Raw genomic sequence first — 16,961 nt, forward strand, 5'->3', positions numbered from 1 at the left:
CTGGGCCACCATGGAACTCCCTGTGTTTTTTAAGTTTTAAAAGCACTTTATATTAAATTCTCATGGTAAAAAAATTATCATGGTTGACAACAAAAGCATTATGGAAGTGAATGAAGTAGAAAATGAGTTCCATGCCTTACATTCCTACCCCTCTGAGGTTAATATTTTTGTGTATATTTTTCAGGATGTATTTCTAGGCCCATACGTGTGTGTGTGTGTGTGTGTGTGTGTGTGTGTGTGTGTGTGTTTAATAGAAATATGTCAACCTTTTTAATAGTATGCTTGTATCTGTAACTTAGAAATGTCTTTTTTTTTTCTTCACAGCCATACCTGTCTATGATTCTTTGAGAACATTATAATGTCCCTTTGTGCCTCTTCTCACAAGGAGTTTTCCTAGCTGTTACCTATTCAAGACATGGATATCAAAAACTCACCATCTAGCCTTAACTCTCCTGTCTCCTACAACTGCAGTCAATCCATCCTACCCCTGGAGCCAGGCCCCATATATATACCTTCCTCCTATGTAGAGAGCCACCATGAATATTCAGCCATGACATTCTGTAGCCCTGCCGTGATGAATTACAGTATTCCCAATAACTCGGAAGGTGGGCCTGGTCGACAGACCACAAGCCCAAATGTATTGTGGCCAACTCCTGGGCACCTCTCTCCTTTAGCCATCCATTGCCAGTCGTCACTTCTGTATGCAGAACCTCAAAAGAGTCCTTGGTGTGAAACGAGATCATTAGAACACACCTTACCTGGGAACAGGTAAATCCAGTCTTCATTCTGAATTGTAGTTCATGGCCTTTATTCAGATTGCTTTATGATTTAGTGGAAAGAAAGATATATGTTATACAAGGTCTTCATTATTACATAGATCAAATAGAGCACCTAAAACATCTGATATTCTGAATTCTAGAATTCTGAATTCTAGAATATCTAATCTGATATTCTAGTTCTTACTACAAAGTTGAGCTTACAGATCTGTGTTTTGGGGGAGAATTCACTATCATGACTACTGTCTTTAGAAAATAAAGAATTTAACTTAAATCACTTTCTTCTTGATGAAGTGATTTGGGTTTGTAAAAGAAATTTTTACTTTACTTTCAGGTTAGATCCTTCTTATCTTGCAGTGAAATCACAATTTAGTGTTCATGACAAATTGTGTCCAAGATAAAAGTAACTGTCAATATTACAACTTAATGAAATACTAGACAGGTGAAGCCGGAAAAGACAGACAAACATTGGTACAAGCTTTTAAACAATGAACTAAAATAATAACATTTTATAAAGATTGATGGGAAACTATTTAAATGTGGACTTTATTTGACCTTTCTTAAACTCTAAGTGCAAGGTAATATAATGGGTTATTTCCATTCAATTTGTAATTTTTTTTTTTTTGGCTGCTCTGCACGGCTTGTGGGATCTTAGTTCCCTGACAAGGGATCAAACCCAGATCTTTTTAATGATAATTATGGCTACGGAGAGCAGAGGTAGTATAGGGAGAAGCATGAAGGGGAGATAAATTTCCAAAACAACCCAAGTACTAAGTTACAGCATATTTGAAATGTATTACTTTCAAATATCGTAAAACTTTGAGAAAGCCGTATTACACAGTAATTTTATTTTTCTTCTTTCAAAAAAACTTCTTTTTTGTTGGTAAAAGAGAATATGAAAATTGTAGATAACTTTTTAAAACTAATGTTTTCTCATTCAGTGTTTAAAGGAAGAAATATTTTGTTTCTGAGCACAAGTTCTAATCAGAGTTCTGCTAATATTTGGGTAAATTAAACCATAGTATAATTACCTTAATTTATAAATAATCGTACTTCTACTATTTCCTTTCCGAAAGAAACATGCCGTAGCAAAATTAGGAACTAACCAGGTGTTTTTAGTGCCTGTTGGTGCTCCCTTGTGGGCTGTCCCTTTCTCTGTGGAAGCCCTGGCCCTCCCTCTACCCAGCACTTAACACCTTCCTCCAAAGCCTTCTCAAAGGACAGGCACATGTTCACGATCTCCCCTTCTCTTCTCTCTTCTTCCTCTCTCCCCTTTTCTTCTCCCCACCATTTCCACCCAGACTGGATCTGGTCACTTATTACACTCAAAGTTGTACACCCTGATGGCTACAGCTGGCCATCTGTGGTTACTGGTGCTCGTCAGCACTGCATGGGTGGGCATAAACTTGCTTAACCACTTTCGGGCATCAGTCATCCCAACAGGGTGACTCTTCATAGATCTGATATCAGTAACAAAGGTTTTGCTTGATCAGACTTCTTGCAATATATTTATCATGAACCCTTGAGGGCAAAGAGATAAATTAGGCAATGTTCATGCTGTTCGTTTTTCTAGAAAGGCCCTGTTTTACCTTTAATGCTCTTTTACAATGAATGTTTTCTTTGCCCCTAGAGAGACATTGAAAAGGAAGGCTAGTGGAAGCAGTTGTGCCAGCCCTGTTACTAGTCCAAGTTCAAAGAGGGATGCCCACTTCTGTGCGGTCTGCAGCGATTATGCATCGGGATATCACTATGGAGTCTGGTCGTGTGAAGGATGTAAGGCCTTTTTTAAAAGAAGCATTCAAGGTACAAGGGTATTGTTAGCTGCTTCTTTAGTTTTCCACTTTTGCTTTTAAACAAGTTTTCAGATGACCTGGCAGAAATTTCACCTTTGGCCTGCTTTGTACACAGAGTACTTGATGAGCAGTTCAGAGGATCATGTGTGTTTGTGGGTGGGGTGGATTGTTTCAAGTGTAGAGTACTTTATCTTCCATTGCAGATCTCTACCCCAGAACCCAAATGGGTCTCACCCCATCATCACCCATCGCCGTCTTCTTGGGAGAAGACGTCTACCTACAACCCTTGTGAAGATAAAGCTTGCAAAAAAATGCGTGCTCATTAGGAACTGCAAAGATTGTTTCTTCCTTTGTCTTATGTTTAATATCTGGCATAAGTAACAGTCATGATGGTGGGCTGGCTCCTGAGGAAGAGAGAATAAACATGTTTTACGGAAATGATCAGAAGTCAGTAGTTCAACTCCAGTGGTCTTTGAGAATCTATCTAGAGGCAATGTCTTGCCCTGAACTAGTGGAACCTCCTTCACAATCCCGTTTCCTGGTCTGGGTTTAGACTATTTCCCTACCCTTCTCCAAATTTCTGCTGGGCTGGGTTTTTGTTTGTTTGTTTGTTTTAGTGGCCTTTTTAATCAATTTCAAACTGTACACACCTGGTTTCAAGGCCAGTCAGCCCCTTACCACACATGTCCTTGCTGGCCCTAATTTGCTGAAGGCGCTTTCCTGCTTACTTGTGCTCTTGGCTGTCTCTCTGCCCCTTCACCCCTCCCTCGGCAGCCCTACTCCCAGGCAGTGTCCCATGTTCCCATCTCAGAGCTCCCTTCCCTTTTCTGCCAAGGCCTCAGTGCCTTGTTCTTATCCGGTTAAGGAAAGCAACCTTAAAGCAATTCATAGTGTGCAAGTGGCAAACGGCAATTTACTGAGTTAATTCACCCAATGATAACTCTAGATTAAGAGAGCATTTTACCTCGAGCAGAGAAGCTGATGTAATCCAGAGGGAGGTGAGGGGTAGACTGTTGGTAGATAAGGAATCACCTTCCTCTGAGTCCTCTGAAATTCACCCTTCATAGATGACCACCTGTTTATCCTGGGCCCTCCACTTAGCCACTCTCTGTGGCTTTACTTCCCAGCCTGTTTGCTCATCTGTGAAATGGAGATACTCACAGAGTTGTTCTAAAAAGGAAATGAGGTTGCTTATGTGAAAATATTTGGTCAGTTATAAACAACCTGCAAATTCAAGTTATTCTAGTTTTTCTTTTAACTCTTCTGTTTTCAGTTCAGATATCACGTCTTTTCTTTCTTCCTTGTATTTCTCTTCTAATCCTAATCTCATTTAAACCCTCCTCCTCCAAAATCTTCATAGTTAGGTGGATGAAGGCCCTCTGCCATTTCCAAACTTTTCTTACAGAAAGGAAAAACAGCACAGATAAAGGAAGCTGATGTCATCAAATATTATCAAAACATAAATCACGGTTGCTTATTTTTGCTTTTCCATACACAGAGCTTTTCATTCTATGTTTAACATATTCAGTGCTTAAAATTTTTTGTTTATGATCATTGTACTAGTAGATTATAAGGCCAGGTCCAGTTTCCTGCGGTATATGATAAGAGCAATTCAGATTTTCTGAAATTCAGAACCAAACTCTTGATATGATGACAATTCTCTGTCTTGTTGAGGTTCTAGAATTTTATCTCCTAAGGAAATTTTGACCCCAAACAACTAACTACATCCTTAAAAAAGAGAATTCTTCTTATTTGCTGTTTGGGAAAAATCTCTGCATGGAATATCTTTCATGATACTTCATGAACCCTGAGACTGTAGCTGAAAACAATAAAAAGTAAGTTTCGTATGCTTTCCCCATTCTTTCCTACTGCATCAGCAGAGGAACTGCTGGGAAAGGGAAAAGGAATGTCATATCCTAATAGTGCAAATGGGAAAGAGTTAGTGCTCTTACAATTGCTTCATGCCTAAATGATTATTTCTTTGGACTCTTCATATTTTTGGTGCCCTCTAGTATAAATGCATTGCAATAACTGAAAATGGCTACTCAATTTTTTTGGTATGTTGAATGAAATAAGAATCAAATATATTTTCACAAATTGTCAATTTTGTCCACATTGTTTTATTGAATAAATCCATTTTCATTGCTTTTTTTTTTTTTTGAATATAGGAGCTTAATTTTTTGTTTGAGATATAATTTACATACAGTAAAATTCCCCTATTTTATTTTTACAGTTTTATAAATTTTGAAAATACATGTAGTCATGTAACCACCACCATAATTAAGATATGGAGCATTACTATAACCCCAAAATATTCCTTCATGCCCATTGCAGCCAATTTCACCCCAACCTCCCAGGCTCTGGTGACTCTTTTTTTTTTTTTTAAACCACTTTATTGAGATAATATATCACACAATTCTCCCATTTAAAGTACACAATTCAATGGTTTTTAGTATATCCACAGACTTGTGCAACCAACAGCTCTAGTGACTCTTGATCTATTTTCTGTTCCTATAGTTTTGCCTTTTCTAGAGTGTCATATAATTGAATCATAAAGTATGTAACCATTTATGTATGGTTTCTTTCACTTATCATGATGCTTTTAAGATTTATCTGTGTTGTTGGATGCATTAGTAGTTCATTCCTTTTTGTTACTAATATTCCAGTAGGTGTACCCCATTTTGTTTATTTGTTCATTTGAGTTGTTTCTAGTTTTGTGCTATTTTAAGTAAAACTGCTGTGAACATTTATGCATATCTCTCAGTGTAGACATCTTTTTGTTTCTTTTGGGTAAATATCTATGAGTAAAATGGCTGGGTGTATGATAAGCTAATGTATGTTTAGCTTTATAAGAAACTAACAAACTGTTTTCCAAAGTGGTCGAACCATTTTGTATTCTCAACAGCAGTGTATGAGAGTTCCAGTTGCTCCATGTCCTTATCAAAACTTGATATTGTCAGTCTTTTAAAGTTTAGCCATTCCATTTATATTGGTATGTAGTTCTATCTCACTGTGGTTTTATTTTGCATTTTCTGATTACTGATGATTTTGAGCATCTTTTCTTGTGTTCATCAATTTTTTTCTATGTATATGATATATATTAAGTTCTATATATACTATTGTTTAGTCTGACTGTTTTGTTGATCTATCTCTTCATTCTTCTATAAGTACCACATTATTTTAAGTATTATAGTTTTATAGTGAATTTTAATACATGCCAGTATAAATTCCTCCTATTTAAAAAATGTCTTGGCTATTTTCTCATGTTTATTTGTCCACAGGAACATTAAAATAATTTTATTAAGTGGCCTCCCATCCTTAATGTTAAGAAAAGTGGATATTTTATTAAACCTAAGAATTATTTTGGAAGGAAGCTCTGTAATAGTCTTCACATCAAGAAACACGTTGACTCCATCTATTTAGGTCTTTTACATCTCTTATAACATTTTGTTATTTTTTTTGATATGTATTTGGCCCATTTCTTCATGTTATTTCCATAAATTTCATCCTTCTGGCTATTTATTTTATATCCACATATAATAGTAATGTTACTACTATGTTCTACTATGCACTTTCATTTTGGTATTTATAATAACCTTTTATCATTGTCATTTGAAAGTTAAAATCCATGTGACTGCTGTTCATGAATCTTCAACTCTTTGTTTCTTAAGACATTATAGGCTAAGCTTTAAATGGGAAGCTGTAGCAGCCCATAGGTTGTGTAAAATATTCTTGCCTTCAAGGCATATATTCCATTACTTGGGACTTATTTGGTCTTGAACTCAAGAAGGGTATCCTGAGGGAAGAAACCACAAGATAGATGCTTGCTGTTGAAGTATAAGAGTGCCAGGGAGGGTATGGGTAATAATTGCTCTGTTTTTTTTCTTTTTCTTTTTCTTTTTTAAGAGCTACATTATTTTATTTTTTAAAAAATGTGTTTATTTATTGGCTGCATTGGGTCTTTGTTGCTGTGTGTGGGCTTTCTCTAGTTGTGACGAGTGGGGGCTGCTCTTTGTTGTGGTGCACGAGCTTCTCATTGCTGTGGCTTCTCTCTGTTGCGGATCACGGGGCTCTAGGCACGTGGGCTTCAGCAGCTGTGGCACGCGGGCTCAGTAGTTGTGGTGCACAGGCTTAGTTGCTCCATGGCATGTGAGATCTTCCCGGACTAGGGCTCGAACCTGTGTTCCCTGCATTGGCAGGCGGATTCTTAACCGCTGCGCCACTAAGGAAGTCCCTAATTGCTCTGTTTTTAAAATAAGAAAACCGGGAGGCTGAGCTGATATTAAACTCAGGTCTTCTGATTTCAAGTCCAATGCTGTCTCTTCCCTTCACGCAGTTGGATATGAATGATAATACATATTCAGACAGACTCAATAATTTTGCAGAGAACAGAGATAACCTTTTTTTTTTTTTTTTTAAATTATTTATTTATTTATTTATGGCTGTGTTGGGTCTTCGTTTCTGTGCGAGGGCTTTCTCCAGTTGCGGCAAGCGGGGGCCACTCTTCATCGCGGTGCGCGGGCCTCTCACTGTCGTGGCCTCTCTTTTTGCGGAGCACAGGCTCCAGATACGCAGGCTCAGTAGCTGTGGCTCACGGGCCCAGTTGCTCCGCGGCATGTGGGATCTTCCCAGACCAGGGCTCGAACCCGTGTCCCCTGCATTAGCAGGCAGATTCTCAGCCACTGCGCCACCAGGGAAGCCCCTACCACCTATTCTTGAGTGTGTATGGAACCTGTAAATATGATGACAGAGTCGCTCCCTTGGTTAGGTTACATTTTATGGCAAATGGTGTTGGGATAGTCTCTTGTGATTATGCTGTGATTATATAAGACTCCATCATAGCAGACTGGGGAGAGACTGGAAGTCAGAGAGATGTGCTCCTCCTGGCCTGGAAGAAAGCAAACATCACGTTGTGAACTGCTTCAGGGCAAGGAACTGCAGGTGCCTCTAGGAGCTGAGAGCAGTGTCCAGCCTATAACTAGCAAGAAAATGGGAATCTCGGTCCTACAACTGCAAGGAATTGATTCTGTCAACAACTTAAATGAGCTTGAAAGAGGACCCTGAGCTTCAGATGAGACCACAGCCCAGTCAATACGTTGGTTGCAGCCTTGTTGGGACCCTGAGTAGAGTAAGCTGTGTCTGCACTCTTTATTTGCAGAAACTATGAGATAATAAATTTGTTTGATTTTAAGCTTTTAAGTTTGTAGAAATTTATTATATGGCATGTAAAACTAAAACAATAACTTTAAGGAGATTATTGAACTGAGCTTAAGTGTTTTCATTTGTAAAATGGGGATTATAGCTCTTTATAAGGGAAGTTATAGGACTAAATGAAATGCTGATGAAAGTTACCTGGAAATCAGTAGGAGATCAGGAATGTTGGTGTGTCAGGCTAGGAAGAAATTTATCTATGAGAGCATTTATCTAAAGAGCATTTTTAAAATGAGTCTCCAACTTACAGAAAATGTGCATACAGAATATAAAGAACGTTTTTTCCTGAAATCATGAGTTGCCAACATTATGCCCCGTCACCTCCGAACACTTAACATGTATTCCGGTAAAGCCACAAGGGTCAAATTGGGAAATTAGCATTGATACATTATTACCATCTAATGTTTAGACTTGTTCCAGTTTCCCCAGTTGTCCTAACAGTGCCCTCTACAAAAGTCACTGGATCCTTTTGTATCCAGTTAAAAGGATCCAGCAAAAGGATCCAGTTTAGAATCACACTTTGCATTTAGTTGTTACGTCTTTAGCCTTTCTCTCTCTGTCCAGAACAGTTCCTCAGTTGTTCCTTGGTTTTCATGATCTTGACAATTTGGAATCTTATAGGGCAGTTATTTTGCAGAATACTCCTCACTGTGGGTTTGTGTGATGGTCCCTCATCATTAGATTCAGCTTACACATTATTGGCAGGAATATCACAGAAATGATGCTATATTCTTCTGACTGGCTCCTTTCATGTAGTGCCTGATTTCAATTTGTCCCAATACTAGTGATGTACACTTTGAATATTTGGTTAAGGTGATGTCTGTGAGGCTGGTGATGTCCCTGCTCCCATGCTTTCTCGGGGGATAGAGTTAGGGAATATATTTATTCCAGTATATATAATTATTTATTTGGGTGTCCAAATTATCCCAGATTTGGCCAGTAGTGTTCCCTTAAACTGCCTTCTGTATCTTTTTTGACATGTGCCCCTAACTCTTTAGACACTTCTTTACTTCCTGGCACAACAAGATGTTTCAGGCTTATCTTGTACTTTCCCTACCCCAGTGGGATAAGCTGGAATAAACTGTTTCTCCAAGGTTCCCAGTTTCCTATGAGTGGAGAATGATATTCATAAACCAAGATCTGGGTGTTAGTTTACTCATTGCTGTTGGGATATCTCTGCTTCCAGTCTCTCTCAGAGGATAGAGTATTTACTCTAGTATATATATACATATATTATATGTAATATATATACACACACACATACCCATATATAAAAGATATATAATGTATAAAATATATAAAATTTCATATTTATATTCAGTTTAGAAAAGAATTATAGAGCAACCTCCTGCGTGACTAGTGCTCAGGCCATGAAATAGGTTATCTCCAGAATCCCTCTGGGTGGTCCTTTCAGTTACAACACCTTCTCCCCCTACAGAGGTAAGACAGTTCTAACTTCTGCCTTCCTTGCCATGTTTTTACCGCCTACGCATGTAACCCTAAACAATATAGTTTTTTCTATTTTTGAACTTTATATAAATGGAATCCTCTCCTTTATGTTCTTTTGTGACTTGTTTTGTGACTTGCTCGTTTAATTTATCATTGAGATTTATCCATTTTCCACATTGAAATTATGGGCCATTATAGGTTTTATCATAAGAAGTTCAGGCCCTATTGAAAGACTCAATTAAGAAATAAAGGCACCATAATACCCTGTTCACTTCCACTTTTTATATATTTTATTATAATTTCTGTTCCTTAAATCTCTCAGGTCTCTGTATTTATCTTCATCCTCCCTATCATTACCAATCCAGGCAGGCAGGCAACCTCCTTTCTGGTTTGCACAGCAACAGTTTGTTCTTGCTTAGTCTCCTGGCCTTCATCAATTTTGCTGCCTCTAATCTCTTTTCCATACAGCATCTGAAGTAATGCTTTTGTTGCTTTTATTTTTGTTTTTCTTTGGCTGCGTTGGGTCTTCATTGCTGCACATGGGCTTTCTTTAGTTGTGGCGAGCAGGGGCTGCTCTTCGTTGCAGTGCACGGGTTTCTCATTGCGGCTGCTTCTCTTGTTGCAGAGCACGGGCTCTAGGTGCATGGGCTTCAGTAGTTGCGGTGCGTGGACTCAGTAGTTGTGGCGCATGGGCTTAGTTGCTCTGCAGCATGTGGGATCTTCCCAGACTAGGGCTCGAACCCGTGTCCCCTGCATTGGCAGGCAGATTCTTAACCACTGCTCCACCAGGGAAGTCCCAGTGCTGCTTTTGTTTGTTTGTTTGTTTTGTTATAGCTACTTCATTTATTTATTTATTTATTTTTGGCTGTGTTGGGTCTTCGTTTCTGTGCTTGGGCCTTCTCTAGTTGCGGCGAGCAGGGGCCACTCTTCATCGCAGTGCGCGGGCCTCTCACTATCGCGGCCTCTCTTGTTGCGGAGCACAGGCTCCAGACGCGCAGGCTCAGTAGTTGTGGCTCATGGGCCCTGTCGCTCCGCGGCATGTGGGATCCTCCCAGACCAGGGCTCGAACCCGCGTCCCCTGCATTGGCAGGCAGACTCTCAACCACTGCGCCACCAGGGAAGCCCCCAGTGCTGCTTTTTGAAATGGAAATTTTCTTGTTTCTTCTTTACATAAAAGAAGTACCATTGTCTTAGTCAGATATTGCTATACAACTCTATTTAGGCTGTAGATTACTACAGTGAGCATTATTTTTTTAGTTATGGGTCTATGAGTTGTTTAGGGTGGCTCTACTTCATAAGGCTTGGCTCTGGGCTTTGGGTTGAGTCCTGGTCTGCACCACACGTCTCCACATTCTCCTTGGACTAGTGGCTACCCTAGGCATTTTCTTCTCATGGGCACTCAAGAGGCCAAGCCAAACTTTTGGAGTATCACATCTACTTCCATACCATTGGCAAGTCCCACGGCCAAGCCCGACGTGAGTTGGTGAGGAGGTGTACTCTGCCTGCTGTAGTACACTGTAACGTCACAGGCTGAGGGAGGGAGTGAAGAATTAAGAAAAATAATTTAACCCACCATAACCATTATCAAGTGGCAGTTCTTTCTGTCCTTGTTTTGTTTGATGATTTCTATATTCTCTTATTGACCAGTTTAGTTCTCTTATTTAGCTGTGAATTTCTATTAAAATGTCATGTTAAATACCACAGAGGAATGTATGTAAAAGAATACAGGCAGTTTAATTTGGTGACCTGATACAAGTGTTACTCTCAAGGAGTCCTGTGACTTGGAGCAAATCAATTTCAGGTGACTGTCTCACTTTCCATGTCTAGAGGAGACTATTTCTAAATATATCTCTTGAGAATTCTAAGAACCTGCAGAGAATAACCTATTCAAAAAGGGTAGGATATTGAAATATTCTTAGGTTTCCTTTACTCACGAACAAGGCACTGATGAGGCTGAACTTGGTTTTTATACCTGTACCTGTGGTTAAGAAGATGTCTCCTATCTCTCAGCTGGGTAACGTTAGTTGTGTTGTTGACCAGAAAGAGAGTTAGCCAAAATATTATAACAATAAACTTCCTTTTTTTGTTTGTTTGTTTTTTTGCTCTGCTGTAGGACATAATGATTATATTTGTCCAGCTACAAATCAGTGTACAATAGATAAGAACCGGCGTAAAAGCTGCCAGGCCTGCCGACTTCGGAAGTGCTATGAAGTCGGAATGGTGAAGTGTGGTGAGTGTTCCCTTCCCCTTCTGTGATATGTGGGACATGCTGAGAGCCATGTCAAACTGGGGACAGTTTGAGGACCTGGAGACATGTAGCCTGGATGAGAGGAGATTTCAAACGTGGTAATTATCTTCAGGTGTGTGTGTGCTGTCCCATTGCAGGGGTTTTGACTTATTCTCTAAAGCTGCAGAGGACAGAGCTGGGGTGAACAGGAGCAAGTTGTAAGAGGCAGATTTTGGCCCAATGTAGGGAAGAACTTTCTACAGTTCAAGTGGTCTGACCACAGAATAGGCTGCTGCATGAATTAGAGAACTCTAGCCACTGAGGTGCTCAAATGGGCTGGATGACCATTTGCCTGAGGCCTTGAAAAGTCTAAGGATGAAGTTCAGGTAAATGTTCACGGTTAAAGCTCTGACAAGAAAGTTGACTATCCTGTGGGCTACTTGGGATGACTCGTGCCTATCCCTCCATTAACTTTCTAGAAGTGGAAAAAATATGCATAGGAGTCAGAAACATGATAGACCTATGGAAAGCACATAGAGTATGGATTTTGTTCTAAGACAGTATGTGTGCATATATATGTGAACACACACATATACATACATGAAAAAACAGAGAAATGAGAACATTAGTATAACAACTGACGACAATACTTACACTCCACTCTCTCCACCTGGCTAACTTGATTCACTTGTTGTACATACTTGCTTGTTTATATACAGTCGTATCAGCTCTGCCTGTACTTTTCTTATTCTTCTGCCAGCCAGTATTTTAGCAGTGGTTTGTTGTAATTTCTCTCTTTGTAACTATTTGAAAAATTAAAAAAAAAAATCCTCTCTCTTTTCTCCCTGACAGTCTCTTAGTAGCTCTGCCCCTTGAACATTCTCTGTTCCCTCCCATAGTTCAGAATTACAGCAGAAGTTCTCTTAATTTAACCACAGTTCTCTGGCTTCCTAAAATCACTTCTGTTCTCCATTTCCTCTGTAAAATATCCTGCCAATGCCCATGACCTCCCAGTGGGTATTGGTTACTTTCATAAACGCCACTTCAGTTATATCCTTATCAGTAACCAATGGGCTTCTTCCCAACCTGTTTCTACTCATTGTAATTGTTAAATCATATAATTTAATTAAACTTTATGCAAACATATGAAATATGAGTAGGAAAAGATAGTTGTTCCTGTGAAAGCTTTGAATAAAACTGTAAAGGACTAATAGCTATTGGGTTAGGTATGGGTGAGATTGGGGCAAAACCATTATACACCTATAAAGAGTCTGCATTCAGATTGCTTTAGGAGTGCCTAAGTTCTTGCTCTGTTTTAAAGAAGCTGAAACTGAAAATCCAGAGACAAGGTAACTTGTGATTAAATTGGCAGAGGTGCTTAAAGAGAAATCCTTGGCCCTCTGACCAAAGACTGCAAATAAATATGTCATGTTTTAAGTAAAACAATATTTTAAATTGTATACTTTAAAGAAAAAAAAGATTTCCAATTTAGCCTTAGGTTAGAAACGCTTTGAATGTACTAGAGTCTGTTAGTGGCTGTGGTTCTCCTGGTTTGGGACCAGGGCAGTAGCACATACACTCCAGCTGTAGGGGGCAGTGTATGCGGTGAGAAGAACAGGAGGACTGGACCCCCCCCCCCCCCATAGATGGAATCTCATTTTTTTGTCTCATTACTTCTTGCTAACGGTGACTATGCTTAAACGACCTAACCTTTCTGGCCCTCGGTTTCCTTATCTCTGAAAAAGAGGTATCTGCTTCATTGAGTTTTGTGAGGAATAAAGACCTAACACAGTGCCTGGCGTTAAATTTTGCTTTTCCTTCCTTTCTCCCTTGTTGAAAGACTCATATAAGTTAGGAGTTTCGATACAATGCAGTTTCAGAAAGCAGAGTTCGGAGATGTTCCTGAATTTTTCCTGGAACAGGTCATTGAATTTGACCAAAAAGTCACTGTATAGGGCTAAGAAAAAATATTTCATTATCTTAGATTACAGAAGGAATGAGATAGATTGACATGCAAACAGATGGATATTTTGGCCCTTTACTGACCACGGGAAAAGACGATTAGGAGTGAATTTTCTTAACTGTGCCTCCCTCCTTTCCCAGCCCTCTTCTTGTCTGCCCTCCTGAGAAAACCCTTGATCTAGATTCTTCCTTCTATCCAATCTTAGAGGATTAGGCAGTCTCCCTGCATTCTGGATCCTCCTGCGTAATTCCACTTCCCTGTTTTATTCAGAAATCCTGTCCCTTTTGTCATCACCTTTTTCTTCTGCATTTCCAGTCCTTTCTGCTGAGGTATTAATATGGTTGTTTAAATGGTAGGAGGGTACCCACCCAGACTAGCTTCAGGGACAAGGCTTCATTATAAGAATACACTGAAATGCAAATAGGCAGGAAACCAATCTGAATAACTGTATACCTGATCTAGATCCCTGTGTTGGGACAATCGCTCAGCATCTTTCGGATGCCATCTCTTTATTCACCTGCTGTATAGACACTTGAAAGTGATTTGATAGGGAGGTGATATAAAATTGTTGTTAAAAGCACCAGCTCTGGATTCAGACCACTGATTGGTTTTAGATCCTGCTTCTGCTATTTTCTAGCTTTTCTACCTTGGGCAAGTTACTTGAGCTCTCTTGTGCCTGGATCCTCCCCTGTATGTTGGAGATAGTAATAGCACCTTTTCTCTAGGGTGGTTGTCAGGATGGGATAATCTATGTACAATAATACACAATGTCTGGCATACAGAAGCTTCCAGTAGATATTAGCTGTCATGATCATCATTTACCATTGTTGTTGCTGTCATCATCTTTTCGCTGGGGCACTTTCTAATATGGAGCACTCCTATTTGGTACTTTCTCATTAAGCTCACTCAGAGGCACACTGAGTGACTGCTTGGATTACGGTGTCAAAGCCGTAACACTAGGAATGTCCTTGGTAGAAAAATGTGAGTTCTTTGTCGATGACTTTATCTTTTGACCTTCTCAATTTCATTTTATTCCAGTGTATAGAATACAACTTGATTTACCAGTTAAAACTAGGAACTCTATCAATAGATTCTAGGGGCTTTATTTTATTGACCCTAACTTAGAACAGGGTCTAGTACATAGAACTTTGTTGGGGAAATTTGGTCAAATAAATTTGAATGTGTGGAATCAAAACCTTTTACTTTGTATGGAAATCTGTTTTGTAAACTCCTTATCCTCATATACGCCACAAAAGAGAAATGTGTGATCAGAAAGATACTTTCTTAACCATACATTTTGTCCCATTTTACCCTGGAGGTATAATCGACCTTTAATAATATAATTATAATATTATATATAATGTAAATAATAATAGCACTTTATCTGATTACTAATAAAATGAATTATATTTTAGGCTTTTAATTCTTTTCATGAAAATTTTGATTCAGTTATCCCTAGATGAATAGAGCCCTTTCTTCTACTGCAATTAGCCAAGGATAAGGGAAATTCAGATAAATTTTCTTGGAAGCAAATAATTTAAATTTGCTCATACCTCCTAAGTAATATTTCTTTGTATAAATGTGGACAATTGAATTTCGTGAACAAACACAATGGTGGGAGTATAGAAACTAGGCATTCTGATTTTAAATTTTAGATTTTTTTTTTAGGGAAGATTCATATAAATGTTGTGCCCATGCTAGCAACATCTTGACTTATGTCTTTTTAAATTCCATCTTACCCTTTTGTCTTTAACCAATGAATATTTAGAAATATTTTTGTGCTCATAGGACTTTGGAAGTTATAGTTTTGTTACTGATTTCTATTTTTATTGTGGTCAGAGAATATGATCTATATGATATCAGTTTTAGTTAAAGTTTTATTAATGACTTGTTATGTGATAATTTTTGCAAATTCCATGAGTTTTTATAGCTCAAACTTCTTAATTGTGCAGTTCAAATGTTCTATATTCTTTTTCCCCATCTATTTTGTTAGTTGCTGAGAGAGATATATTAAAACATCCCATTATATTGATAATAGTGTATTTGTCAATTTCTCTTTTTCTTTCAATCACTTTTTGGTGTTTTGTTTGTAGGCTGTGTTTTCTTGTCGTTTTGATGTATATGAGCTTAGAATTATTTACCTTCCTTTTCTAATCTACTTATGAGACCTTAATAATGATTTTCACCTTAAAGTTTATTTTGTCTGATATTGATAGTAACTCCAATTTATTTGGTTAATTTTTGCCTGTTGTATCTTTTTCTATCCCTTTACTTTCAGTTTTTCTGCATGTTAGATGTATTCCTTATAACCAGTCTATGTCTAGATTAAAAAATATGTCTGATCTGAGAATTGCTCTTAATTGATTAATTTAGTCTGTTTATGTTTATCGTGATCGTTAGTATTTGGGTTCATTTCTATCATCTTATTTTGTGCTTTAAAAAAAGAATTCATCACGTATTTTCTACTTTTTTTCCTTTTTGGAGTTGATCATATTTTCCTGGTTTCTTTTTTCTCTTCTGCCAGTTTGGAAATCATACATTCTGTTTTAATTCTTTTAGTGACACTATTTCTATTTTTAGCATGCATTCCTGATTAATTTTAGAATCAAGCCACTCTCTCTAATAGGTATCTCTCTTCCTAAATGAAAAATTTTCGAATGTTCTATTCAAAATTATTCCTCTCTCGTCTTATATGTTATTGTCTGGTATTTTGGTTCTACCTTGTTTCTGTACCTCGAAAAATTATTATTTTATTCAGTGTTTTTCAGATTTACTCACATATTTACCAGTTTATTTTCTTACCACTGCTTCTTGACTTTCTTTGCTTCCTTCAGGTTCATTTTTCTCCATCCCAAAGAACACAGTATTTATTTCAAAGGGGCTGTGAGTGATATATGTTCCCAATCTTTTTAAACTGAAAATGCCTTTAATTTATCCTCACTCTTGAATGATAGGTTAGCTGGGACTATAATTCTGAATTGAAAGCTTCTTTCTTTTTTTTAAAAATTTATTTGTTTTAAGTAATTTATTTTTGGCTAGTTGGGTCTTTGTTGCTGTGCGTGGGCTTTCTCTAGTTGTGGCGAGTGGGGGCTACTCTTCGTTGCGGTGCCTGGGCTTCTCATTGTGGTGGCTTCTCTTGTTGTGGAGCACGGGCTCTAGGCACATGGGCTTCAGTAGTTGTGGCTCACGGGCTCAGTAGTTGTGGCTCACAGGTATCAGTAGTTGTGGCTCATAGGCTCTAGAGTGCAGGCCCAGTAGTTGTGGCGCACGGGCTTAGTTGCTCTGCGGCATGTGGGATCTTCCCGGACTAGGGCTTGAACCCGTGTCCCCTGCATTGGCAGGTGGATTCTTAACCACTGAGCCAGCGGGGAAGCCCGAAAGCTTCTTTCTTAAAGACATTATCCCATTGTGTTCTGCTATATAAACTTACAGTAACTGAAACGTTTTGGTACCAGCACAGGAATAGAAAAATAGATCTATGAAAAAGAGTAGAAAATCTGGAAGGAAGATACTTTTATACACAATTATTTATTAAATGACAA

At 38.4% G+C, this 16,961-nt stretch overlaps 1 protein-coding gene across 1 annotated transcript in view; it reads left to right on the top strand.

The window, feature by feature from the left end:
• The first annotated feature begins 374 nt into the window (after positions 1 to 374).
• Positions 375 to 16,961, top strand: part of ESR2 (estrogen receptor 2) — a 46,152-nt gene continuing 29,565 nt past the window's right edge. The window contains exons 1-3 of the mRNA XM_068544263.1: positions 375 to 768; positions 2,407 to 2,579; positions 11,343 to 11,459. Of these exons, the coding sequence (XP_068400364.1) occupies positions 416 to 768; positions 2,407 to 2,579; positions 11,343 to 11,459 (643 nt within the window). The 5' untranslated portion in view covers positions 375 to 415. The remainder of the gene's footprint in view (positions 769 to 2,406; positions 2,580 to 11,342; positions 11,460 to 16,961) is intronic.

This window comes from Eschrichtius robustus, chromosome 1 (assembly GCF_028021215.1).
Source record: "Eschrichtius robustus isolate mEscRob2 chromosome 1, mEscRob2.pri, whole genome shotgun sequence".
Taxonomy (NCBI): Eukaryota; Metazoa; Chordata; class Mammalia; order Artiodactyla; family Eschrichtiidae; genus Eschrichtius; species Eschrichtius robustus.